The sequence below is a fragment of the Aulonocara sp. 'chitande type north' Nkhata Bay genome, linkage group LG13 (genome assembly GCF_057382095.1).
Source record: "Aulonocara sp. 'chitande type north' Nkhata Bay isolate Kocher_YH1m ecotype deep benthic linkage group LG13, A_spYH_male_GT1.1, whole genome shotgun sequence".
Taxonomy (NCBI): Eukaryota; Metazoa; Chordata; class Actinopteri; order Cichliformes; family Cichlidae; genus Aulonocara; species Aulonocara sp. 'chitande type north' Nkhata Bay.
Genome location: NC_141356.1, coordinates 767,227 through 790,358, shown reverse-complemented (window position 1 = coordinate 790,358; position 23,132 = coordinate 767,227). Strand labels below are relative to the sequence as shown.

The 23,132-nt window shown below is 43.4% G+C and overlaps 2 protein-coding genes across 2 annotated transcripts in view; one reads left to right on the top strand and one right to left on the bottom strand.

Moving 5' to 3' along the window:
• The window catches only part of hspa12a (heat shock protein family A (Hsp70) member 12A), a 373,254-nt gene that overhangs the window by 250,764 nt on the left and 99,358 nt on the right, over positions 1-23,132 (top strand). The window lies entirely within an intron of this gene.
• eno4 (enolase 4) lies at positions 998-23,010 on the bottom strand. The gene is made up of 13 exons (XM_086258173.1): positions 22,758-23,010; positions 19,283-19,411; positions 16,113-16,270; positions 15,685-15,800; positions 13,733-13,899; positions 13,530-13,658; positions 13,259-13,327; positions 12,066-12,230; positions 11,787-11,912; positions 11,490-11,664; positions 8,697-8,758; positions 2,261-2,378; positions 998-1,736 (listed from the first exon to the last, which is right to left on the bottom strand). Exons 1-13 carry the CDS (start codon positions 22,923-22,925, stop codon positions 1,615-1,617), a joined length of 1,704 nt encoding a protein of 567 aa, XP_086114299.1. The 5' UTR covers positions 22,926-23,010; the 3' UTR covers positions 998-1,614.

The window sequence follows — 23,132 nt, the reverse complement described above, 5'->3', positions numbered from 1 at the left end:
GAGGTCCTGTGGGAATTCAGGCTGCAGACATACAAGCAAGCTGCAGGCCAACCAATCAGACACAGCGGTGGTTTCCAAAGACAGATGTGGCCATCCCAGTGGGCAGCCACATCAGGAGCACGCGTACTTTCTTTCCCCATTCTCGTTATTCGTGCTTTGTTTTTAAATCACAAAAGCTCTGTAGTACTGTACAATAGAGGAATGGGACAGCAGTTCATCCTAGAATTCACTGTTCAAAGGTTTTCTTCACCAATAAAGTGATCCAGAGTGAGGTGTCAGGTATCCCTTTCCTTGTCTTCTTCCTCACCTGTCCTGCCTTCGTCTTTTTGTACCTCTGAGTAAACCAAACCAAACACTAGCCCGCTTTAACCCCTGACTGTGGCACTATAAACTGTGCATAAATTATAACCCCTGGTGATCAGTACTATGTTCAATGACAAAGTGATGTGACACATTGATGCAGCTTTGTGTCTGGTCCATGCAGCTCCTCTGAGCTGCACCTCTGGGTCTTTCCTCTTCTGTTGTTACACAGACACAATCACTTCCTCCGCAGGATGCGAGCCATCAGGCGCTGCCCAGTTACACAGGAGCCTTTTGCTCACGTCCCGTGCTGACAAGGGGCAGGCAGTGTTTGATAACGCTGTCAGCGCTCTGTACTTGAATATGTCTGTCTATCAGCCTTTTCTTTACCCAGCTCTTTTAAAGCTCCCACAGGCGCAGCGAACACGATGACTCAACTGTCACACTCTTAAATCAGATTGCTAACAAAATGTGTCACCGTCAGCTGTGACATTAAAATGTTTCACTGTGGTCTCGTCTTTTAGTTCTTTTAAATTAAGACTGCGATAAATGAACCTCTTTTCAGAGCTGTGAAATTAATTCCATTAATTTGATTTTCAGTTAAATCTTCTACTGCCTGGAGATATTCTGGATCGACGCACATGCAGACCTGCAGAAATGGAAGACAGCAGGAAAACATGCTTCTGGGCCACGCGTGATCATTTTCTCTTTTATTTGCTGAAAAATGCAAACACTGAAAACACACTGACACTGAATCAAAATCTAATTTCATCCCATTTCCAAGATTTTCAGAAAACTTGACCTCTGACCTTGAGGTTGAGGTCACTGAGACACAAACCTGTCTGAGACTTTTAGTACACCTGACACTGATGACAACACCCCCTCATTCTTTTACTGCTGAGGAGTAAAAACATACAAACGTTTCCTTCAAACACCATCCAGCAGATTTAAGATATAAAAGCAAATCTTCCATGTGCACTTGTTTGGGGCTTGAACTGGCTTGAACTTCCGTCCCTTAAAATCGTTCTGGTTTTTATTTCAAATTAAAATGACATCATTGTACATAGCACTGTGTTTTGAGTCTGAAGCTCAAAATGTGAATATATTTGATGTTTTTCTTGACAAGAACTCATATTTCAAACTGTTAGAGACACTTTTTTCAGAGCTGTAAACATAGCAGAATGGTGCTCATACAATGGTGACCCTGGATCGATCCACAACGGTTATAATCACCTCAGCAGATTATTACAGGTGGTGTTAACTGCAAAACTGAATTGTGAAAGGTAAATATATTATATTATCATGAAGACACCTTCAAAGATCCGTCTGAATCAGATGTGAGCTGTGTTCCTCCAATCCAGACCTTGCTCCCTCGGTGCCTGAATGCTTATGTGAGTTATCAGGGAACAGTGGAGGAGGGTGCTTCTCCTTAAAGACTGGATGAGACAAAATTAAATAAAGTGAATGTACAAAAGCTGGAGCGTAGACACCTACGACAACTGGATGGAAATAGCATTTGTACTGCTGCGGCTGGGGAACGTTAACCCTTTCACTTCGTGTAGAATGAACACAAACATTAAACACAGATAAACATGCTGAATAATGCCGGCTTATGGCAGCTGATTAGACAGACGTGTACTCATCTCTCATTAACCCTCTGCTGCCCCTGCCTGCTTTTTCAGAAATGATGGATGGGAAAGTATTTGTCCTTGTGTGTAATTAGGTGGCCAATTAACAGATCCAAGGTAGGGGGTTTTCACTCTTACACTCACACATACACACAAACACGCGTTTGTACAATTCCTCACACACCGTGTCCTTTCATATCCAGCAGTAAGAGAGAGACGTGTTCCCAAACCCAGACACTACTACTACCGTTCTCTCTCTCGGGCTTTGTCTGGCCTTGTTTCTCTGTCCAGCCAAAGAAAAATCACAAGGAAGGCTGAAAAAAAAAACCTACCAAGGATTCCCTGTTGGGCCAGTTCTTCTTCTATAGAAATCAGCCGGTTGTATTTAGTCATCCTCTCAGCCCCACTTAGACCTCCCAGTTTGACATAGTGCAGGCCCAGACCCACAGCCTGAACGAGAAGAAAAGCACAGTCTGAGACACAAACAGCAATATTTCATCTATTTACACTGCTTGTTAATCAAAATAGATGAACAGTTCCACAGCAAACGGATGGACAGTCGGGGTTATTAGTGACCTTTGTACAGGTCCAGTTTTTTATTACTTGATATTTGATCTCGTTATCTTAATAAACAATCCTCCTTGCAATTGTTACCTGAGATACTACTCATTTCCACGAGTCTGCTTAAAATGGAGTTCAGAGCAGCATCATACAATAAACAATAAGATGCAGTGTGTAGTCCAACGGCAGTCTCTGGTCACTTTTTGTGCAGCCGACAAGGAAAGAATGGACTATCTTTTATTCTCTTATCTGCTTTTTGTCATATTGTAACCAAAGGAATTAATTGAATATCGAAAAACTCTTTTGTTCTCGTCATCATAGCAAACTGCATCTTTCTAACGTTCTCAAATACAACTGATGTTAATAATAAATTGTAACATGGTTACCTATATCCACCACTCTGAAATTAACACAACAATAACCATACTATTTTGTCATGATTAATCACTATCAGTCTCAGACATCAACACTTTGAAATAGACAACATTACCTGAATGCAAACACATAAATAGACTAAAACAAAGACAAAAATGTAACAAGAAGCACCCAAAGAGCACAAACCTCTGCCATGGCACCTCACGCTCCAGGGAGTATTTACAAAGCCCACACTTTTATTGTTTCACCTTTCTTTCTTCACAATACACGCCACACTTATAAGTACTATAGTTTCTAAATAATTTCCAAATTAAGCTTTGTTTCAACGTTAGACCGATAAATTTGTAGCTGACCTTGAAAACAATGGTGGATATAAATCAAATATCAACTGATACACACACACATATATATATCAACCACCTGACAAAGATCCTGTGGGACACAGATACAGATGGAAAAACTGGTGATGGCTAACCAGCTGGACATAGGACATGTGGGCAAGCAGGGGAAGAAGGGCGTAGTGATAGATGTAGCTATACCCCCAAAAGGTTTATTCTGTTCATCTGGATGTTTTTCAGTGGGAGAAATGTTTCGTCACTCATCCAGGTGACTTGTTCAGTCTCAGCTGACTGCAAGACTGAAGAAGTCACTTGGATGAGTGACGAAACAGGATCTTAGCTCGGTCATTCTCCACCACCCTGGGGGCGTTATGTTATGTGCTGGATTGTCTCTGGGGCATCTTTACACAGCCTGCACCTGGGGTCTTACCTGGTGTGATAGACCCCAGCCTCTATGGATCTTGTGCTCAGAGCTTGTTCCTGTGCGGTCATGATTAGGGCCTCTGTGCTGCCTTTCAGTCCGGCTTTGTCCAGCCAGTCGTAGGATTTCTGGATGTCACGCACCTCCTCCATCTGCCGGTGGTACATACCGTGCAGAGGCCTGTCCTTCCATGATTGGTTCTTGTCCTTGCTCTTTTTCTTTCTCAGGTTCTTGCTAGCTTAGGTATTCTCTAAGCACGCGGCCGGTTGAGGCCATCTTCCTGATGTACTCATGGATGTTCATTGTCTCATCCTGGAGTATGGTACTAACACTCACCATTTTGCTTAGCGTACAGTACAGGTGCTGGATTTGTTTTGAGGTCATTGGCTTCTATCTCCTCCTTTGGCCAGCTTATTATCCCAGCTAGGTATCTGATCTATGTATCTGACAGGCTGACAGGGACCCTTACTGGATACAGACCCCCCTGGTTGAGAGTCAAACCCCCAACCTGAAGTTCCACAGGTGTGTAGTGTTATCACTATATACATATGAAATGCCCCTGCAGTACCTGATCGGGCAGGGCATAGGTGTTGATAGCCTGGATCTTGTTCTTACCGTTCAGCTGACTCCTCAGGACTTGCCTGACCCGCTGCAGGTATTTGGTGATTGCGGCTTTCCTAGCGGCATCTTCCTGGTTTACATTTGCCTGTGGGATTCCCAGGTACTTATTATTGCCCTCAATGTCTGCAATTTTGCCTTCTGGAAGTGCGATCCCCTCAGTTCCGACTACCTTCCCTCCCTTTACTTACATCCAACTACACTTCTCCGGTCTGAATGATATTCCGATGTCATTGCGGTAGATTCTGGTGGTGTGGATCAGTAAATCAATGTCCCGTGCCTTCTTGGCATACAGCTTGATATCATCCCACATGTTGTACGCCACATCCCCATTGAATTCCTTATGAAGTCTCTTAGGGTCCTGTTGATCTTGTACAATTCTAGGCATTCCAGGATCCACCTGTGGGGCACCGAGTGATAGGCCTTCTTGTAATCAAGCCAGGCAGTGCACAGGCTGGTCAGTCTGGTCATCCAGTCTCAGGCGACTGCTCTGTTTACCAGCAGCTGATGATTTGCTCCTCTGGTATTCCTGCCAATTCCTTTCTGTGCCCCGCTCATGTATTGAGCCATGTGCCTGTTCATCTTAGCCGCTATGATAGTTGACAGGAGCGTCTGGTACTGAGGCAGGTTATTGGCCGGTAGTTGTATGGGACTGATCCCTTCTGGGGTCCTTGGGGATCAGGACTGTCCGGCCTTAAGTTAAGCATTCCAGGTGTGTCTTGTAAATTAGCAGCTGGTTCATTTGTGCCAGAGGCTCATGGATTACAGTCAACCAGTAGGCGTGAATCATTTCAGGGCCTGGTGCTGTCCAACTATTCTTGCTTGAGACTCTTTATCTGCGCTTGTGGTGGTTACTGGATCCTGTTCAGTGCAGTTGTGGTGGTCTGCCTTAGATCCACTAGCCACTGAGCATTGCCATTATGGGTTACAGCCTTCTCCCATATGCTCTTCCAGTATTGCTCTGTCTCCAGTCTTGGTGGGGCTGTTTTCATATTGTTCCCCTGTTCAAGGCATCAGGTATAGACAGCTTGCTGTATTTCTAAGGCACCTTCTTCGCACCTTTCTGCAACTCTGATAGTTGGCCAATTTCCCTCCATGCTACCTTGATCTTGGGCTTCTCCATGGAAGGTACTATTCCTTGTGGTTATTACTCTTGAAACCAAGCCTCTCACTCATCACTGCTGCTACAGTAGCTTGCAAAAGTATTCGGCCCCCTTGAACTTTCCCACATTTTGTCACATTACAGCCACAAACATGAATCAGTTTTATTGTAATTCCAGGTGAAAGACCAACACAAAGTGGTGCACACGTGAGAAGTGGAACGAAAATCAGACATGATTCCAAACATCTTTTACAAATAAATAACTGCAAAGTGGGGTGTGCGTAATTATTCAGCCCCCTTTGGTCTGAGTGCAGTCAGTTGCACATAGACGTTGCTTGATGAGTGCTAATGACTAAATAGAGTGCACCTGTGTGTGATCTAATGTCAGTACAGATACAGCTGCTCTGTGACGGCCTCAGAGGTTGTCTAAGAGAACATTGGGAGCAACAACACCATGAAGTCCAAAGAACACAGCAGACAGGTCAGGGATAAAGTTATTGAGAAATTCAAAGCAGGCTTAGGCTACAAAAACATTTCCCAAGCCTTGAACATCCCACGGAGCACTGTTCAAGCCATCATCCAGAAATGGAAGGAGCATGGCACAACTGTAAAACCCACCAAGACAAGGCCGTCCACCTAAACTCACAGGCCGAACAAGCAGAGCGCTGATCAGAAATGCAGCCAAGAGGCCCATGGTGACTCTGGACGAGCTGCAGAGATCTACAGCTCAGGTGGGGGAATCTGTCCATAGGACAACTATTAGTCGTGCACTGCACAAAGTTGGCCTTTATGGAAGAGTGGCAAGAAGAAAGCCATTGTTAACAGAAAACCAGAAGAAGTCCCGTTTGCAGTTTGCCACAAGCCATGTGGGGACACAGCAAACATGTGGAAGAAGCTGCTCTGGTCAGATGAGACCAAAATACAAAACGCTATGTGTGGCGGAAAACTAACACTGCACATCACTCTGAACCATCCCCACTGTCAGATATGGTGGTGGCAGCATCATGCTCTGGGGGTGCTTCTCTGGACTGGGGCGGAGGTTCATCTTCCAGCAGGATAATGACCCTAAACATAAAGCCAGGGCAACAATGGGATGATTTAAAACAAAACACATCCATGTGTTAGAACGGCCCAGTCAAAGTCCAGATCTAAATCCAATCGAGAATCTGTGGCAAGATCTGAAAACTGCTGTTCACAAACGCTGTCCATCTAATCTGACTGAGCTGGAGCTGTTCTGCAAAGAAGAATGGGCAAAGATTTCAGTCTGTAGATGTGCAAAGCTGGTAGAGACAGACCCTAAAAGACTGGCAGCTGGAACTGCAGCAAAAGCTGGTTCTACAGAGTATCGACTCAGGGGGCTGAATAATTACGCACACCCCACTTTGCAGTTATTTATTTGTAAAAAATGTTTGGAATCGTGTCTGATTTTCGTTCCACTTCTCACGTGTACACCACTTTGTGTTGGTCTTTCACCTGGAATTACAATAACATTGATTCATGTTTGTGGCTGTAATGTGACAAAATGTGGGAAAGTTCAAGGGGGCCCAATACTTTTGCAAGCCATTGTATTGTGTAGACCAGCTGGTTAGTACTGGTGATGGTCACAATAAGAATTGTCTGTAGACCTGCACTCCTATCATCTAGTAGATATTCAGAGGGCACGACCCTCAGGGCACTTGAGTAGGTCACTTGAGCAGTGTTGTTTAGCTCAGTGGGCAAGCAGTTGACCAAAGTCCACATGACCAGAGTACAGTGGTGTAGGTTCAAGCCTGACTGCAGAAATTGCATGGTGGTGTCAATTGTGGCCCCAGTTTCCCAACTGGTGGACTGCACATCAAGAGGCAAACAGTCCCCAGCAAAAGGAGTAGGCAGCCCTGGTGGGTTAGGGTGAGGGAATTTGTTTACTTCCTGGAGGCAAAAAGGTCAACCTCTACTCTTACAAAGTGGCACCAGATCTGGTCGAACATCTGCAGATGGAGTCTCTGCTCCCCTGGCCTGAGCCCGGGGGAGTGCCCCTGCCAGATAGGAATCTGGAAGTAGACATACTTTAGCTTGATGGTGGCAAGCTAAAGCTTTGACAGCCTGCCTCACCCCCGGATTCATCAGCATCTTGCATCTTAGGGGCTGACGATAATGGTTAAGACCTCTTGAAATCCAAAATTGAGTGAAGTCTCCTGTCCCGCTTAAGAACTAAAAAGTAGTGGGGAGAGAACCCAGCTTGTCAGTTATCGGCATCCACTTCCTGTGTTGAACCTTTTCCCAAGAGGGCCAAGTTTTTCCCGCAGTATCTGGAATTGCTGGGGGTCGCGCACTGAGGAAAGGCTCAAGATGGTCATTCAAGGTCTACGGAAGAACAGCAGGCATTAGTCCTCAGTCAAGGTAGACACCAACCAAAGGTCTGCCTCCAGAGCTGACCAAGTCGCCCTGCGCTGGGGAGACTGGGATGGGGATGGTTGGCCTGGTCCGAGGGTAAGTCTGGGACTTCAGAAGCTGGCTGATATGTGGAAGCCCTAGACCTTCTAGAACTGCTAGATCTCCTGGAGAGGCCCCTTGACACCTCCTTGGCACAGCAATGACTATCTTGAGCCTGCTGTAATAGTTCAGCTGCCTCCAGGCCAAACATCGCTGCAGGGTGAACAGGGAGTCAATAGTCTTGGTCATCCTGTCAGGCTGGCACTGAGACAGCCAATTTCCCCAATTCAAATCAATTTTAGTTTGAATAAAGCGATATTGATTCATTAAATCCTGAATCTATTTTTAAATATAAATGTATTTTGCCAGAATCTCAGGTTGTAGTGGATATCTTTGGACCTGCTCTCATTTGCTCTTTTAGCTGTTTGGCAAGTTGTCGAAATAGTTTCCTGAGCTTTAAGATAGATATCCCCTTATTTGCACATGACAAATAAAGGGCTAGGTATATGATCTTAATTTATAATATTTGAAAAAAAAAAGATAATAATTTGGAAATGCGAAAATATTGCCATCAAATGGAAATCATTCTAAGTGAGTCTGTGCTGATAAGCACAATACTTCTGAAACTGGTCAGTGCAATAATGTGACTCAACTGGTTACCAGCTGGTTGCATTCTGGTTACACACAAAGCGAGGCTGCTGGGCACCTATCATTTTTCAGGTAAGGCACTGTCATGCAGAAATTCTGTCACTATTTGTAGACGAATATCTGTTTTAAATCTATGGGTTTGGCTATACTTTTAATGTAAGTAGTTCATGTAAATTTCTGTTTAATGTGAATTTCTGTATAAGCAGATGGCTGCCGTCTGCTTATACAGAACTTCACATTGACACTGTTCGCCACCATGGCAGCATCACTCAGAAACCAGGAAGAAGACTTACTATATCTGACAAAGAATCCTCACTGCATGGCTCACTGCATGTAGTTCCCATCAACACAGAACCTGTATGCCAACAAGACACAAACAGACAGTTAGCTGTTATAGTAATGCACCATTGTGGCAATAATTTCCAATATTTTTATATACCTATAGACTGTCAAACAGGTGTTACAACATTTGCTGGAAAACCGTCTATTTGTTTAAGCTGAGAAATGTGAATTTCACATGGAAACAGTCTCCTTCTTGGGCTTCATTACTGAGCAGGGGAACATCAAACCAGACCCAGTGAAGGTCCGACGAGTACTCGACTGGTCCAAACCCCCAGATTGGAAGCAGCTCCAATGCTTTTTGGGTTTAACTAACTTTTATCGCAGCTTCATCTGGAATATCAGTAAGATCGTCTAATATCTCACTCACCTCTCCCAAGGTTCAGTGGGATCAGTCTTCTTAGGCTGCTTTTAATCACCTCGCAGCAGTATGAAGGTAAGCTACATCCTTTTGCTTACTTCTTTCGTGAATTCAATGTGGAGGATAGAGAACTCCTCCTCATCAAGTTAGCCCTGGCATCACTGGCTCGAGGGAACGCCCCAACCATTCATAGTCTGGACTGATCACAAGGACCTGGCGTATCGTCAAACTGCAAAATGGATGAGCGCCCATCAAGCCAGGTGGGCACTGTTTTTCACACATTTTCAGTTCTCTATCACCTACAGGCCTGGTTCACGGGATGTCAAGCCCGACGCACTGTCTCAGCAGTTTTCTTCCTCAGAGGACGTTCTGAAGGAGTCCTCAATCTTCCTCATGTTATCGGAGCTGTTACATGGGGGATAAAGTCCACAGTTTGTGAGGCACAGTACAACAAACCTGATCCCAGAACCAGGCCGCCCGAGTGGCTCTACGTTTCAACCCTAGTCCAGTCCTGAGTTCTCCAGTGGGACCACACGGCGAGGTTCACCTGGCATCCAGGCATCAATCAGACTATCTCTTTCCTGGAACGCCTGGTGGCCTACACTTGGCATACCAGGGAGCATATTTTAGCTTGCTCTACTTGAGCTCAAAATAAGCCTCAAACCTTTCCTTTTGCAGGCCTACTTCGACCTCTGCCGACCTCCAGACGACCATGGTCTCAGATCGCACTTGATTTTATGACAGGCCTCCTCCTTCTGCAGGAAATATGGTAATTCTGACTATTGTTGTCCAGTTCTCAAAACCAGCACATTTCGTGGCTTTTCCTCACAACAGAAACCACCCAAATCCTTACCAAACCTGTCTTTCAACTTCACGCGATCCCCTTGGACATCATATCAGACCCGGGACAAGTTCAACTCTAGAGTTTGGAAAGGGTTCTGTCCGGCAGTCGGAGCCAAGGTTAGTTTGTCTTCAGGATTTCACCTGTAGACTAATGGCCAAACCGAATGTACCTACCAGGAGTTGGAGGCAGCACTTCACTGCCTCACCTCCACCAAACAGAGCACCTGGAGTTCTTACCTCACTTGCATCGAATATGCCCATATTAGCCTCACGTCTGCTGTCGCATCACAGGGCTACCAACGGCGGCTGTTCCCAACAGTTGAGAGTGAGCGTATGGTTCCCTCTGTTCAACATCATCTACGCAGGCACCGCCACATCTGGAGAGCCACCTGAGCTGCCCAATGGAAAACCGATGGACTGCTTTCAGCGCAGTACGTTCCAGTCTGAATCAAGTCCAGGAAACTGGCTCCCAACTTCAATGGGCAGTTTGAGATTGACTCCATGGTCAACCTTGTCTCAGTCTAGTTGAAGCGTCCTCGGAGCATGCACAGAAATACTCTTTTCCATGTGTCTCAGCTCAACCCTTACATGTCGGTGATGTTCTTCATTGGATCGTTGTACTTACCTCAACCTTCCTGGAACCCTTCTTGTTTCCTGTGGACCCTGTTGGATGAACGTGAGCGTGAGTGGATTTCAGTGTGGAGTGAGTCTGTGAGCTGGTGAGTCACAGAATGTGTGAAGAGGAGTGTAGACGTGTTACCCTTGCCCTGAACATCCCCTGGATGCCCTGAACATCCCCTGGATGCCCTGAACATCCCCTGGATGCCCTGAACATCCCCTGGATGCCCTGAACATCCCCTGGATGCCCTGGACCTCCCCTGGAGCCGTGATCCTTCATCAATGTACATATGTATATATCTTACCTGTATGACTCAGAGTCCTGCATTGAGTCCAGCCTGACCAGCTGTGACAGCAGGATTAGACCACTCTGAGATTGGTTAGTTTTACCCTTCTGATGATGTACAGGCTTTTTATTTAATCCAATCCTCATTTAGAAAGATGCAATATTGGGTCATAGCTGTGCATGTTGAATTACACCAAGAAGCATGTAGTATGTAGTATTTTACATGTATGTTAGATGTTGAAAGAGAGAATATGTTGGATCAGTTCTTTTTGCAACAAGTTACTGTATATTACTCAGTTTGGAGTGTAAGAGAGTAAGGTCAGCAAATTTTTAAGAGTGAACCTGAGATGAACATCACTGTCTGCTGTGTGTAAATGCGTACCAGATGCATTGTACCATTAATTATACAGGTTGCGGAAGAAATCATTGACTGTTGAAGAGGAAGCATAAGGAATACTCCTATTGCAAACATTTCATTTTTGCAACTAACTGAGTTGTTCACTGTTACTTGGACCTGATGTAACTGGTCAATGGACTGGTTCTTACATAGTGCTTTTCTACTCTACCTGACCACTCATTGCACTTTATGCAGTTTGCTTCATTCATCCATGTGCCATCTTTCTCTTCTCCAGCTGTTACCTTGTTGCTCTGATGTCATGTGGATCAGGTCACTGACTGTTGTCTCATTGATATGTTTTAAGATATGGCCTCTGACTCCAGGAAGGGGAGGTCCCTGTGACTTGTAGGAGACATCAGAGAGCAGTGAACACGAGTTTCCAATCATACTGCTCAGCTTCTCCCACTGGTCTCCGTCCTTATGAATTAACAGACACAGGAACATGAATACACAGCAATCATGAACATTTTGTTGACAGCAAAACTATATTTAGAGAAGACACAGAACTAGTCCAAGATTTATTTGCTAGCCTTGCTTACCTCTTGCCTAAATGGGTCTATTAAAGCCACCACTGCTGGGTATTTGCTGATGAGGGTTTGGTACAGGTCGACTAACTCATCGGGCGATTTCAGAACTCCAGTAGCAACTTCATACTTCCCCTTAGACTACAAGAGATTAGAGAATCCAGCAAGAAGATGATAAATCTTGTTGTTTTTTTAAACTGATATGCTTATGATGTATTTGCTTTGAAAAAGTTCACAAGAACATGTCAACACATTATTTTCCATAAAGTGTTTGACTATTTTTGGTGAACTTACAGGGTCCAGGAGCTCATGAGCAGCACAGTTCAAAGCTAAATGGATCTGTGTGCCCAGTGGAACTCCAAGGTTGGTGCAGGCTTCAGCGATCAGATCCAGAGGCTGCTCTGCTCGCTCGTGGCTTACAGCCAGGGCCCCGCTGTCACATACAAATGCTTCGCTGGCCTTGGAACAAGCACATGGTTCACATAAGTAACTATTATATATACATAAACAACTGTGAGACACTTTATTGGGTGCACCTACTCAGTAAAGCTAATCAGTGGAACAAACTCGCTGTATTTAGGCATGTAAACATGGTGAGTAGAACTTGCTATGGTTGGAATAGAGACAAAAGCTGATTTTATTGAATTTCAACATGGCATGACTTTTGGTGCAGACAATCTGGGGAAGAAGAAAGAAGAAAAAAAAACATCCAATGCAGCTCTTCTTTGGATGAAAATGGCTTGTAGATGGCAGAGGCCAGAAAGAACAGCCAGGTTAAAGCAGGAACTATAATTAGCCACTTACTAAACAATTGTAAGCAGATAATCACTACATGTCTGACTTCAAAACGAGTCCGGCTGTGGAGCAGAGGATGAAGAGGAGAGTGAAGCTGCAGTGAGCAAGGTGCTCATCAAAATTAGACTACATCATCCTAATATAGACTAAAACCTCTGACTTGCTTTCAGCACCTTACTGAAAAATAAATGAAATAACCGTGAGGGCAGAAGACGGTCCAACCAAACCTGGTACTTGTAAAGTGACAATGTTGGTGAAAGTATGTTTTTGTTTAGATATTTTTGCTGCAAAGTAGCTTAGCTGAAGCTACATGTGGATGACAATAGACAAGTTTATATTAATACTGTATATCTGAATGAGATAGTCCTCATCGCAAGGTTATTAGAAGCCAACTGTCAAACTCCCACTCTCCACTCTTTGTTTTTTAGTTCTAGGGGTCAGTCAGCAGGGCTGAAAATGAAATGCAAACCATTCACAGGTAAATAGAGGAATAGTTTAAGAAGCATTTTAGATCTTTAGATAAGCACAGATACATTAATTTCAAATTTAACAATGAACACTTAATACAATTCTCTGTTATATTTTTCAGGAAATCTCTGAATCCTGCCTCCGCCGTGTGCATTCTCTGCCCTCATACAATCTGCTGAATTCAGCGCCTACTCTTAAAATTAATAAACAGCAATGTCCCTCACCCCGCCATTGGTTAAAGTTTTCATTATTCTCATCATCTCCTTCTGTACCTCAAGAGCCATTGTGATGATCTGTGGAAGAAGGTCAGATTTCAGTATGTTTTATAAACTGTAGAGTGAAAAATGGAGAATATAAAGAAACCAAGGTGACTTACTAATAATCTACTGCATCAAAACAGCAAAAAAGGAAACACTGAGATCTACACACTAACTGTGAGCTAGTCTATGGAGGATGACAACAGGAAGAAGTAAGCCAAAGGTTTCTGTTTTGTACTTGTTTGACTTGTTGTCCCACTTTGGGGATCAGGATCACTTCCTCCAGTAAATTCAGTTTTCCCGGCGAGGTCTTGCCACAGCTGAGCAATGTCACCAAGGAAACAGGGATGTGAAACTGTGCCGGAGGCTGAACAAAATGAATAACATTATTATATGTTGTTTCCAGCGTCGAATATCCAGTATGTGTTTTCATTATCAAACCTCCTGGTTCCTCAGAGCTGCTATGTGTTCGTACAGATGGATGCCCTGTATCTGTGCCCCAGTTTTGGCCACAGCCAGCGACACTGAGCCAACAGCCAAGCTTCCCTGTAGAACTGGCTTTTGTGGTTCCACTGCAGGAAATGGCTTTTCCACGATGCTCTTTTTACCTGTAATATAATAAAAATCCCAAAAGAGTTTGGAGCATATTTCTGGCTTGTAACAGAGAAAAAAACCTAAGATTAATCAGAGAAAGAACCTGAACCTCCACAAGAGCAAGAAACAGTGAGAGAAGCAAAACTTCCAGTCTTGTTTTGAACTCAGTTTCTTTGTTTTTAATCTGACCACAGTGGTGATTTTACACAGTTTTTATAACACAGTGACCAAAACATTGAAAGTTTTAATTTTAGGGTAATGCTTCAAAAAACTGGACCAAATAAGACCCCAGAATTGATTCAAGATGGCTCAAAAGGTGCAGGACTACGAGAACTTTGATTTTACTGATCGCTCACAAACTCCAGTTTACACTAAAAGAAAGCTTGAGCACACAGTCGAAGTTTGAAGGAGGGCAGGAGGAGGTAATGCAAAGGGTGGATGACATGAAGATAAATGATTCCCTGTGGTGACCAAAAAAGGGAGCAGCCAAAACAAGAAGAAAAACTGTGTGTGAGATATTACGAATTATTAGTTTTGTATTAAACTGAATGCTGTGAAAGAGCAGAGAGTGAGAGCTGGAGGGAGACATCGCAGCGATTAACAGGATGAAAATAAATCCATTTCAGGTGCCTCTTTGTATCCTTTCCTAACAGCAAACACAACACGATCAAACCTTTTCACTTACTGCCTCATAAAGAGTGCCAGTCTATCTAATAATGAAAGGAAAGCTATCAGATAACAATGTCAAAATATTCAAAGTAGGAGTGGGTTTAAAAAAATCAATTTTCTGATTCCAATCAATTTTGGTTTCAATAAAGCGACATCGATTAAATCCTGAATCGATTGTTAAATATAAACGTATTTTACCAGACATGTCACAGCTGCAGGTTTCATCACTCTGACCAAAATTCACCGAACCAGCAGCAAAAGAAGCTCAAACTACGCTTCACGTTTGACAAACAGCGTCATGAACTCCCTCTGACTTTGGCTGTTTTTTGCTTCCACCACCATAAAACCTCACTTCCTGCACAGCTCTCTCTCTCTCACAGTATTGAGAGACCAGTTTACCATCAAACCTCTGTTTTCTGCATTATTCATTGCCATCACGCACCAGTCTGCTGCTGTGTGCAGCGCTGCTGGCCACAGTTGTGTTTTTTCAAAAATGACCTCCGACAACAAAGTCTGATTTCTGCTGTTTAACAGCAAAGACGTGTAAACTTTTACAAATGATTGCTCAGCTGTCTCTGTAATCAAACCGTAATAACTCTGCTTCACTTCAGCAGCAGCAGGTAATGTTCATTCATGGTTTGATTCATGGTTTTCTGACCTGCTATAAAAAGCCAGGCCAGGAAAATCTCCATCATGTTTGTCTGTTTCATCCTCAGTTACTTTGACACAAAGGCCTCTGCTGTGATGCTCACACCTCTGATGAAGTCTCAGTGTCAGCTTTGTTTTATACACTTTCTGACTGTCTGAGTCAAAATGGAATCGATTATAGAAATCGACGATTGACGATACCCAGCCCTAGTTAAAAGCTCTTTTTGTCGGTTATGTGTTATAAAATAAAACACCGGGCGGTTTATCCTTCAAGCTCGGGTCCTCTACCAGAGGCCTGGGAGCTTGAGGGTCCTGCGCAGTATCTTAGCTGTTCCCAGGACTGCGCTCTTCTGGACAGAGATCTCCGATGTTGTTCCCGGGATCTGCTGGAGCCACTCGCCTAGTTTGGGAGTCACCGCACATTTGATGACATTTGATGACTAAAGACAGAAAGCTCAGGGCAGGACTTACCACTCACTCACCTTTATTAATGATCTTCTTGTCTTTAGTTTGTGGAGGAGATGAAGAGGGAATCACCTCAGGCCTCTCCCTGTCCCGGACCTCTTTTTCCTCCAGACAGCGGTCCTTAAAGAAAGTGCTACATCATTTCAGATGAGCAAATAAAAATGTGGTTTAATCAACGTAACAATCCCTGACAAGCCTGATTCCTAAGGAAGATTTTCAGAAGAGCAAGAGAAGTACAGCGTGAATGTCAGTAGACTGCAGTCAAATCTGTTTCTTACACCTCCCAGTTCATGTCCAGGATCCTGGCTTCAGTGGCCACTTCAGGACAGATGTGTTAAATGGTTTTTGTGACTGAACATGATATGACACATGTTCCTTAAGGTAACACATAGCACTGAAAAATACTACTAATGAAGTACTACTAATAAGTAGTATTAGGTGCTACCTGAGTATATCGTCGATTTGTAACTGGTCACAAGGATTTCGGTCTTTCAGCATGCTGTTCAGAGGCTCATTGATCCACAGCACAGCAGCCATCACATGCTCAGTCCTCTCTTGACTCTCAGGGACCAAGTGGCTCGAAACAGCAGCTGATGACATGCTCTACACACCACAAACATGAAGGACTCCTTCAGAAGGGTGAAAAAGGTGATTTACTAGTACAAGGTAAAAGTTCTTATGTTGCAGGGTATTTACCTCTCAGTATAAAGTGCTAGGAAATGACATCATCTACCTTTTCCTGTCGTCAGGTGACATATAAAATGTAAATGAACTATATGGCTGATTAGCAAAAGGCGCTGCTGTTCTCTTGCGCGACAGATTTTTGCAACTCTCTCATCTCTTTTTTCACTTGTAAAATCTCAGACATTCAACGTCAACTTAACTCTGTAGGAGCTCCTGACTCTGAAGTAGACTTCCTGTTTCCCCCACTGTCTTCCTATTTTCAAGCTTTACTCTTCCTTCCATAACTGATGTATCTAATCTCATTAAAACATCTAAGTCATCCACCTGTCACCTTGACCCCCTCCCCACTGTGTTAGTTAAAGCCTGTCTTCCCTTGTTAGCTCCTCTCATAACCAATATTATTCATTCCTCCCTGAACACTGGGATTGTTCCTGAAGCACTGAAAATGCTTCTGTTATTCCAACTCTCAAAAAGCCTGGTGCAGACCCCAATAACTTTGATCATCTACGCCCTATATCAAATCTCCCCTTCATTTCAAAAATTCTTGAAAAAGTTGTCGCCGCCCAGCTTCATTCACATCTCAATGACCATAATCTCTATGAACCATTTCAATCGAGTTTCCGCCCCAATCACAGCACAGAAACTGCTCTGCTAAGGATTACCAATGACCTTCTGATGGCAGCTGATTCTGATCTCCTATCCATCCTCATCCTTCTTGATCTTAGTGCGGCGTTTGATACCATGGATAGCTTCCATTGGCATTAGTCACACCCCCCTTTCCTGGTTCACCTCCTATCTCTCAGACCGCACTCAGTTTATCCAACTTAAATCCCAGTCTTCAACTCTCTGTCCTGTTTCTGCTGGTGTGCCCCAGGGTTCAGTATTAGGGCCTCTTTTATTCATTACTTACTTGCTCCCTCTTGGTCATATGTTCTGAAAATATAATATAAATTTTCACTGTTATGCCAATGACACCCGGCTCTACCTTTCTTCTAAACCCAGTTCATCCCTCCCACCTTCTTCCCTCTCAGACTGTCTTATTGAGATTAGATCCTGGTTCTCCTCCAATTTCCTCAAACTCAACAGTAATAAAACTGAAGTTTTACTTATTGGTACAGCCTCTATCTTATCCAAATCCCACAGCTTTTCCATTAACATTGAAAATTCGCCTACCCTTCCCTCCCCTCAGATTAAGAGTTTGGGTGTCATACAGTATTTGTGTGACCTGCTCCATATCACCGCTGTTTCCTGCCCTCTCAGATCATCATCTGCTGTTCATCCTCGCACCTCATCACTGTGAGGAACAGAGCTTTCAGTCGCTCTGCTCCTCGGCTCTGGAACTCTCTTCCTCCTGCACTAAGAAATATTGACTCTTTCTGTATTTAAGACACAGCTCAAAACACATCTGCTTAAACTGGCTTATTCGCTTTAATGCTGATTTTATCTGTTGTCACGCTCTGTTTTGTAATTTTAACTTATTTTATGTATTTTATGACTATTGTTCCTTTTATTAATTGTGTTTTTTGTAAGGTGACCTTGGGTTTCTGAAAGGCGCCCTCAAATAAAATGCATTATTATTATTATTATTACAAAATCCTCCTGACTAAGGTTATGTTAGTGCACAAGCATACAAAGCTTGATGACAGGAATAAGCCCTCAGGTCTGGGGACAGGGAGCTGAGCAGGGTGCAGCACCACCCAAGTGAAGCTGGAGGCCCACATGGAGCAGAGAAACACCAGGTGGAATGAAGAGAATTACTGAGGTGGGCAGCACTGGCGCGAGCACGTGAGTGAAGGATTTCTTCAGTAGGACTGGTTCACAGCGCACACCCTGGCATCCAACGCACAACAGTTACTTTGTAAATTTGTTTTTATTTGACTCTGTTTTTTCTAATATGGAATGACCAAAGTGTTTCCTGTTTTATTTGTATTTATTCAGTAAAACCTAACATTTCATTAATGCTCTCCTAACATATACTTGGAGGGCAGAGTGATCATACCTATGGAGAAATTGCTGCGCCTGCACAATGACCTCTGCCTGCGCTGCCTCCAGCAGTATGGTGTTAGGGTTCATATCATTTCAACCATTTCATTTCTCCTCATTAGGAGGAAGGAGGCTGCAGGTTAGCCATGTGGGTAACATTCAGTGTGACTGTTTGGGCACCGGGTACACTGAGATGTACTGCTGTATTAACCAGTACCAGTGGAGTTTAGATGAATGTCAGACTTTCCAGCACTATCACACAATGAATTCCTCTTAGGTCAAGTCAAGTGGCTTTATTGTCATTCCAACCATGTGCAGTGGCACACAGTGACTCCAACACCATGCTACATGTGCTACATGTGACAGACAGCCTGCACACGTGCAAGTGTGCAAAATGGCAAAAACCAAAACAAAGACAGTGCAACACCAGACAGTGCAAGAGACGTGCAAAACTCAAACCAGGTAAACTCATATGTATGAAAATGCTGGTGGCCACGAGTGCGACCCCTCAGACATTTAGTAGATTCATGTTTGAAAATCCTACGTGACTTCCTTCTTCAGTTATCGCAATTACAAGATTTTTGGAAAACTTGACCTCTGACAGTCGAGGCGACTAAAATTGAAACTTGTCTGAGATTTTTACGCGATGCCTCTGTGGTATGAATTTCAAAATTCCAAGGCGCCTTGTTATCGAGTTATCAGTGCAGGGCCACCTGGCAGGGTGACAGCCTGGCTGAGGGTAAGGTCATTTTATCTGTTCACTAAACTGAGAGCTGATTTAAGGTCGTACGTCATAGCCAAACAAACCTGCTCCTGCACTAATGAACAACATGTTCTTCAACCCTTTGGCTTGTTCTCCAAACTCATCCATATCACATTCAGCCACAGTCACATAAGAAAGCTCTGAGTTCACCAGTTAAAGGCCACAATGAGACAAATGACTTTTACCTTGTCCTTGTTGTGAACAACACAGTAGACCTCTGCCTCAACAGAAAGTCGTCCTCTGGCATCGTAAACCTGCCGTCCCGTCACTCTGCTGATTCTCGGTGGTGCCGCGAGGTTTGCAAAGTAATCCGCCTGAAGGGATGGTTATGGTTAAAAACACCTCGCAGTATCTGAGTGACGTTATTTAACCAATTCTGTTTCCTCCTTACCATCAATGATAGCATGGTTCAGTAGTTACAGAGTAAACACAACATGTGTAGAAAACATCAAAAACACATTTTATTTACATTTTAAATTCACCTGTAAAAGCAGCAGCGACGTGTGCTGACCACAATGCACCTTTCAAATTCTTTTTAAATTTTAAATATGTTCATATTGTCTATTTTGTAAAATGTTCATATTGTCTATTCTTATTTAATTCACTTAATGTACAGAATCCACCTGCTTGCTGCATACATGCTACTACTGCACATTCAGCTAATGAGGCCTTTGAGATCTAACAGCACGAAAGCAGCAGAGGAAACGGGCTAACGCTGTCATTCCAAACTATATTTGTGCTCATAATGTTTGTTGTGTTTCCACTTTGGTTCTTTCAGATGTGCGATGTGGTTTCCAGCATGCTGGCCACCATGAATCAGACTCTTGTAGAGATTAATGAGTCCTTGTCATTGTTCATTTGTCGGTGCTGAAATATTAATGCACCCAACTGTGAGATATACATGTATAGTTTAAAACGGTCATGACAGGTAAAAATGAAGTGTTTTCACAATGACCGCATCAAACGTGCTCAATGAGTTGTCACGAGCTAATGGCTGTACCCAGGCTGACCGTCCTTTCTCTTACACTGAACATGATTTACAAAATCACATCATGTTCCATTCAATATACCTTGAAAGTAGTGAAAGAACAACTATAATCTCATCAGAGCAACAAAGAAGCCTTTGGACACTTGAGTACTAGTGTCTGTTTTCATGTTAACCTTACACTACAATAAACACTGAGATTTCTGCCTTTCAACACATAATGTCAATATTGCAATAAAAGAAACCAGCCAATACACACTGACATCTTCTAAGTTTGCAAAACTAAAGCTGCATACACTGCATTTAATTTAACATTAAGGGGCACTTGTTAGCCAGGAGCTAGCCAGTTAATTACTGTGTATTCAACATAATCTAGTTAGCATAACTTGTAAGTCCTAAGTTCGTCTTATAGCTCACGGGGTTTTCTTTAGAGGACTAGGTTTGTTAAGTAAAGACGAGTAAACATAATTTGCTGCAAGCTGCAGCACCTTTGCCTGTGGAAAATCTCTGAGCTTCTGCACTGATGTATCCTTTAAAAGGCAGTAAAAATACACCGACTGTACACTCGAGGCCTCACCTGGTTGCAGGAGTTGCATCACCAAGTATATTTGCAAAATTAGAAAAATTGCGTGGTGCACAACTGAGCGGCATGACACCAGAGTGTTACCAGTGGCTGTTAATATTAATGGGTAGGCTGAATCAAAAAGTGGGTCAATAGACTCCCATGTTCAAATGGCAAATTTTACAACCTGAAAAACACCTTCGTGTTATTGGTATTTGAAGCCTGGTACAAAACCAGATCGGGCCTCTATTTCTTCTTTCGTCTTAGAGGCTACTGGAGTTAAGGGCATAGCTGCTTCACCTGACCAACGAGCAGCCAGTTAACATAGCTGTGTGCTGTCTGCTTCCCAATAGTGGGAAGAGTAAGAAAGCAAGTAAACTTTATTTATTAAGCGCTTTTCACAGACAGACAGTCACAAAGCGCTGTACACAAATATTAAAATATTAAAATAAACAATCAATAGACATTAGCGAGTAGTGCGGTGCTCTGAACGGATAATTGGAGGTGAGCTTCCCTCCCTCCAAGACATCTACAGGAAGCGCTGCCTGAGGAAAGCGGGGAGGATCATCAAGGACTCCAGTCACCCCAGCCATAAACTGTTCAGACTACTTCCATCAGGAAGGAGGTTCTGCAGCATCTGGTCCCGTACCAGCAGACTGAGAGACAGCTTCTTCCATCAGGCCATCAGACTGCTGAACACGTCATAGACACCTCAGCTTCACTACTGGAACTTCAACACTATGCACTCCACACTGTATATAAATGCCACTGTTTTGCACATGTCTCACTCTGTATATTTTATTTTATTTATTTTATATATTTTATTTATTGTTTACTCTATTTAATTTGTAAAATATGTGTGTACACACACACACACACACACACACACACGTAGAAAAATATTTAGTATACACATCCAGAAATGCATATACTATTATATATTGTACATATATTTATTAGTTTCAGATGTAGCCATTCTTGTATTTTGCTTGTTTACATTATTGTATTTTGCACAACTCTGTTGCTTGTGAAGCTCGCACACAAGAATTTCACTCACATGTGCTGTACCAATGTACCTGCACATGTGATGTGACAATAAAAGTGATTTGATTTGATTTGATTTGACATTATACACAATGTAAAAGATCAAATGTAAATAATGTAAAAAAAAATAAAATAAAATATGTAGATCAACAAAAGGCTTGTTTGAACAGAAAAGTTTTTAACTGTTTTTTAAAAGAATCCACAGAGTCAAGTAAACGTAGTGGTAGTGGTAAACTGTTCCACAGCCTTGGTGCAACAGACTGAAAGGCTCCGCCCCTTTTGTCTTCAGTCGTGTACGGGGAACAACTAAGAGACTCTGAGTCTGTGAGCGGAGATGGCGAGCAGCAGTGTATTTTATAAGAAGCTTGGATAAGTAATCTGGAGCCAATCTGTATGTTAAAACAAGAATTTTAAAGCGAATTCTAAACTCTATTGGGAGCCAATGTAAAGAATATAAGATGGGAGTGATGTGAACACGCTTGGTAGAGCGAGTTCGTAGAGCGAGAAAGTTGAGTACTGACTTGGATTAGTCAACATGATTCCCACCAGTGACAAAACATTTCAACATACCCAGTAAACACCAGTATGTGGGCCCCACATGGGCTATGGGGGTTCCAAGTGGGGATGGGCTTACAATGGGCATCCAATCTGGGACCCACCTGGATTAGCCAAGTAGGACCCACTTGAGCCAGCCCAGATGGGCTATGTTCTATGGGCACCATATGGGTAACATTCAGAAAGTTGGATTTTTAACACTATAGTGTTAAAAATCCAACTTTCTGAATCAGTGTGTCAAACTAAGAACTAACTGATTCGTGCATCACAGGAAGGTGATGTCTGAAACCAACAGGTGACGTCAGGTGGCTGGGGCTATCTTTTATTTACAGTCGTTTTGTTTGCTCGTTGTGATGACTGTGACACCCCGTCACGCTGCTGTGACAAACAGCACCTCATATGTGCTTACAAACAGGAAATACCTTCAACAGAAGAACAACAAATACACTTCAAACAACCTTCTGTTTGTTTGTTTTCTAACATCACAGGGACAGAAAGAGGCTCACAGTCCTACCAGGTACCCGTGCAGGTCTGCGGGCCGGTGGAGGAAGAGCTGGTGTAGAGCTCGCTCCATGTCCTGGGGGACTCTGCTCACTCGATAAAACTCCACGGCGGCGTTTTTCATTTCGTCAAAGTCGCGCTTGTCTTCGCAAACACGTTTACTAAACGCTCGGTGAGACATTTTTCGAGCCTCTCAGCTGTCTCTGCACGGTTTGTGGTTTTTGTTACCATAGAAACGTTGTGTTCACGTGACAACGGCAGGCCAGGTTTTTGCATTTCTTTCAGTTAGACGGAATAACCGGTTAGCGTGGATTAAACTTGGAGATATTTCCCCGTGACAGTGTTTATCTGTGTGAGCTCGTCGCGTTCCTGCAGACCGGGGATGGCT

Coding starts and splice junctions, on each gene's coding strand:
- eno4 (XM_086258173.1), bottom strand. CDS start 22,925: ATGTCTCACCGAGCGTTTAGTAAACGTGTTTGCGAAGACAAGCGCGAC. Junction 16,271..19,282: donor TTGTTCACAACAAGGACAAG/GTAAAAGTCATT, acceptor TGTGGTGTGTAG/AGCATGTCATCAGCTGCTGT. Junction 15,801..16,112: donor CAAATCGACGATATACTCAG/GTAGCACCTAAT, acceptor GAAATGATGTAG/CACTTTCTTTAAGGACCGCT.